We start from the raw sequence: 5054 nt of genomic DNA, 5'->3' as shown, positions 1-5054 counted from the left end.
GTTGGTGTGTTCCTAAAGTGTTCTCTTTCAGTGACGTATAACGGGGCGGGACAGGAGCGACATTGCCCACTGACGTATAACGGGGCGGGACAGGGCGACATTGCCCACTGACGTATAATGGGTAGGGACAGGAGCGACATTGCCCACTGACGTATAATGGGTAGGGACAGTGACGACATTGCCCACTGACGTATAATGGGTAGGGACAGTGACGACATTGCCCACTGACGTATAATGGGTAGGGACAGTGACGACATTGCCCACTGACGTATAATGGGTAGGGACAGGAGCGACATTGCCCACTGACGTATAACGGGGCGGGACAGGGACGACATTGCCCACTGACGTATAACGGGGCGGGACAGGGACGACATTGCCCACTGACGTATAACGGGGCGGGACAGGGACGACATAGCCCACTGACGTATAACGGGAAGGGGCAGGAAATACATTGTCCATTGACGTATAACGGGGTAGAGACAGGACCGACATTGCCCACCGACGTATAACGGGAAGGGGCAGGGACGACATTGTCCATTGGCGTTTAACGGGGTGTGACAATGACGCAATTGCCCACTGACGTATAACGGGGAGGGGCAAGAACAACATTGCCCGCTGACGGATCACGGTAAGGACAGGGACGACATTGCCCAGTGACGTATAACGGGGCGGGACATGGACGACATTGCCCAGTGACGTATAACGGGGCGGGACAGGGACGACATTGCCCAGTGACGTATAACGGGGCGGGACAGGGACGACATTGCCCAGTGACGTATAACGGGGCGGGACAGGGACGACATTGCCCAGTGACGTATAACGGGGCGGGACAGGGACGACATTGCCCAGTGACGTAAAACGGAGTGGGACAGGGACGACATAGCCCACTCCTGACCCTAAATGGCCTTTTGACTGCACGATCGTTCTGCTTCGCTGCGTCAAACACGTGGTATATTGTCAAAAGTGTTGGTGTGATACACGATATCGAATACTGGCTTCTCGAAAAAACAATGAATATTTCATTTACTTTATTAGTCGTTTTACAATGTTACAGAGGAGGCAAAGCAAAGGTACGTACCTAAATAATCCTTCAAGAGTTAAACCTCCCTTCACCTAACATTATTTAACTGTTCTGATGATAAACATATATGTGTTGTGTGAGTATAATTCACGAACAGTCGATGAGTTTCTATGGAATATAGCAATGAATTTGACAACATGAGAGAGCACAATCCATTCCGATACAATTAGAACGTACAGCGAAACATGACCACCTTGATTCCCGTTGTTTGATAGATGTCAGCGTTAATGTTACTTACTTTAATAATCTGCCGCCAAGACCGACAACAGTGAGGAATGCAACTAATGGTCCTGTGTGATTAACTCTTCGCTTGATATTCATGTATTTTATTATTAAATTTTTGAAGTGGATAACAAGACATTTTGTTGATCATTTTAACGAAAAAGGGTCTATAAAGTATTTTCGTTTCATATGGTCATGTTTAAATACCTATTTGCAAAAATAAACGCCAAAACTAACGAATGAACAACACGTAGAAACATGTAAAAGGAGTTGCGTTATATACACTAAAGGAAGAAGAAAGGCGGCGGTGCAGCCGGAAAGAAGCTGAATGCACTGAGCAAGGCGGCTCGGAAGGCTGCGGTTGCCAAGAAGCTGAGCAAGATGACGAAGAAGGAGAAGGAGCAGTACCGAAAGGGGAAGCGGAACTCGGACAGCGAAAGCGAGTTCAGCTACCGGAGCTACGTGAGCGACGGAGGCACACGGCACGTGGCCAGGAGGCGACGCCATGAGGACGGGACGTACAGCGATGAACACTCTTACCACAGCAGCCAGGTCAGTTATAGATCTACATAAGACAAGCTGAAAAACTAAATATCAAGCCCGAAATATTTTTTAAAGAAATATTAAAAAGGAAACCGCTGTAAATGCGATCGTTGCAGTACGAGTTACAAATGTGTCTTCCAATTTGTGATCTCCACTTTTCACGAATTAGCAATGACTTGAAAATCGATTCAATTCAATTCAATTAAGGGTAAGTTTGCTTCAATTCAGGTGCATGTACTTGTTTCATTGTTTCAACTCAGGACGAAGACGGTGAGGCGAGGCGGCGGCGAAGACGGAGGGACCGGGAACACGGGGCGGACAGCGCGCATAGCTACTACAGCGTGGTTAGCGAGGGCGGAACCCGTACGGTACGGCGACGACGGAAGCGGGAAGACGGTACCTACAGTGACAGTGAGGCCTTCAACAGCGACAAGGCGGGCACGGACAGCGAGGGTGGCAGAAAAGGAGAGGATGATGGAGACTACGGTCTAGATAGGGATGATAAAAATTCAGGTATGACAAGTTACGTTATTTAAAATGTGTATTATGCACATCGTGAACCAACTATTATGATTGACACGTCGACCTCTGAATGCATATGGCGTTTATAATCGTACGATGTACCGACGTCTGTCTATAACTTTTTGCGGAATGAAAACGTAATAAGTCGCAATAAAATGAACTAGTTATCACAGCCGGTAGGAGATGACAGTCATACAATTATTTCACCAGAAGGAGAATCTGAGGACTCTGACGTGAGCGTATACAGCGAAGTCAGTGAGGGAGGCACCCGGCATCAGATGCAACGAAAACGTATACGTGACGCTGACGGCAACATCGTCGGTTATGGCGAGCCGGAACCTCATAAACCCAAGAAGAAAACGTCAAATATCGGGGATGTTGGTGAGTGGTCATTTTGTGGATGTTACTGATCAGCTGTTTTGAATTTGAAGGCGTCAACAGAGTCTAAATTTCAAATTTGGTAAAGGTTAATGTTACATTCTTAAAATGTCTGCATTTTGTAAAATACCATTTTTATATTTATTTTCTTTCTATAGGGTCGGACAGGTAAGCATTCATGTTGGATGATTTCACAGTTTCACTGAAACTAACATATCACAGATCTTTATTTGTTCGTTATCTGTCATGTCACCATTATCAAATTTAATACACTATTGATGCAACAACATTATAATTATATATAGTGTGTGTTTGCATGTTCCATTTTCATTCATTTATTGTTAAATACCTTCACGTTATGTTTTACGCTTGCGCCAAATTCAAGAGAACCGATATTGAAACACTTCAACATTACAGTTTTATATGTTGAAAATATATTTCAAAATTCATTATTAAAAAAGAAAATATTTAACCAATTAATGTGGCCTCCGTACGTTTAACATGGCATGGCCAGTTAAACTGAACCGTTCTCAGTCAAATATCTGTCTGTATCTAGCCGTATTCAATAGTTATAGTCAAACATTAGAATGTTATTATTTAAATCTACATGATTTCATTGAATTGTAATAGTAATTAACAAATACACTGAATGGACTCATTGAAGCCGCCTGTCTTAAGTAAATTTAATTTTGAATATGAGGCCGGGTATATGACTCCTCGAATGTGTGTGTCTCTCCAGAGATAAGAACGAGGCCCTGGGGAGTCTGAATCAAAAGAGGGACGGGGAGTTACTCAGAGAGGTGACCACGGACAGCCTGAAGGGCCTCCGAGAGGATGGCGAGGACCTCATACCACCCAACATCGACTGGCCAGGTGAGAGAATCGTACTACATGAATTATAATGGGCATGTTTCACGAACAATGCGAAGTTCTTTTCAGAAATTTCAGTTGAACAAATACAGCTCTCGGTATTATTAACGCAGCTGACACATTGCTTATTCTAAGGTCCTTAAATATTTTATGGCTATTCATCTTTTTCATCTTAAAACATTGGCCTGTACACGATCTATAGCTATTAAGAAGGCGTGTGTTCTATAAAAATTTCAACAAAGATCTATAATACACGGAAATGTGCAAAATAAATCACAAACATGCTTTTGTAATGTATAATCCTACTCCAGGCCGGGATGCTGCAGAGCAGGAACAAAAGATCCTACAGGAGACGGAGGAGCACATACCCTCCGACTTTAGCGATGCGACCACCGAGGACGACATCGACCTCTCCAAACTGACCCCAGCCCAGCGCCGCCAGTACCTCGCCGAGAAGGAGCGCCGCCGGAAAGAGAGAGAGAAACGCCGCCGGGAGAAATACGGGGATAGCTATGATGAGATTATGAAAAAGAAAAACGCGTTAGTATTAATACGAGTTTAATTTATTTTATTGAAACGTTTGTAAGCATTTTTAATTGCCATCAGCAGCAACAACAGCGTAAGCGACAATATGAACAGCAACAGTTTTAGCAGCATCTTTGACAATAAAAACATCGACAATAACAAGAACAATAATTGTTATTACAATCACACCTGAAATTGCAAGTACAAAGTTTGTTTTGGGGGTTATTCAGTTTTATAAACAAAAATGACTTCACAACAGCCTATTTTTTCTATTATTGGTAATGTTCACGTATCCAGAAAGAAGCATGAAGAGTTGTCTAAGAAACTAGCGGAGAAGGAAGCGGAAGACAAGGCCCGTAAGGAGGCTGAGGAACGTCAGGGGAACGGACGCGATCGAATGGGCTCCCGCAGGTGGAGCAACGCGTCAAGTCTCAGTACGTAGCCAGATTTCAAGTGTTTCGTCTCGAGTTGTTTTAACGAACAGTTGGTGGAAAGGGCAAAGTAAAAATGCATCTATTTTTGTAGGACCAAGTGATAACATTGCTGGCCAATTTGCTTCATTTTCTAAGAACGATATTATAAAAGTTACATAACAATCATTAATGTATTATGACTTTATTATATTCCCTTTATACAAAGTCGTAACCACGTGCTAAACCTTAACGTTCCAGGAGGTGGCGGTGGGCGGCCAAAGTCGATGGTGACGTACGACAAGGCGCCTCCTCGGGGACTGTCGGACACCGGCGCTGTGGACAAGAGGGAGATTGGGCTCGCTCACGACGAGTATGTCATACACTTTGTCATTGAAAATAATTTAGAAATCAGTGTGTGTTATTGAAATTCGATTGATCATATGCCTTATTGTGCAAATCGAACAATTGTAGTACATGTAGTTCTAAACTCACTATGGTTA

At 43.8% G+C, this 5054-nt stretch overlaps 1 protein-coding gene across 1 annotated transcript; it reads left to right on the top strand.

Annotated features, from left to right (window-relative positions):
• The first annotated feature begins 1045 nt into the window (after window positions 1-1045).
• Window positions 1046-4979, top strand: LOC128217492 (UPF0430 protein CG31712-like). Its single transcript, XM_052924650.1, has 9 exons — window positions 1046-1059; window positions 1594-1855; window positions 2107-2359; window positions 2579-2749; window positions 2905-2914; window positions 3486-3619; window positions 3928-4156; window positions 4439-4575; window positions 4813-4979. Exons 1-9 carry the CDS (start codon window positions 1046-1048, stop codon window positions 4977-4979), a joined length of 1377 nt encoding a protein of 458 aa, XP_052780610.1.
• The last annotated feature ends 75 nt before the right edge of the window (window positions 4980-5054 follow it).

The sequence above is a fragment of the Mya arenaria genome, chromosome 14, assembly GCF_026914265.1.
Source record: "Mya arenaria isolate MELC-2E11 chromosome 14, ASM2691426v1".
Taxonomy (NCBI): Eukaryota; Metazoa; Mollusca; class Bivalvia; order Myida; family Myidae; genus Mya; species Mya arenaria.
This window is presented reverse-complemented; position numbering and strand designations above follow the sequence as displayed.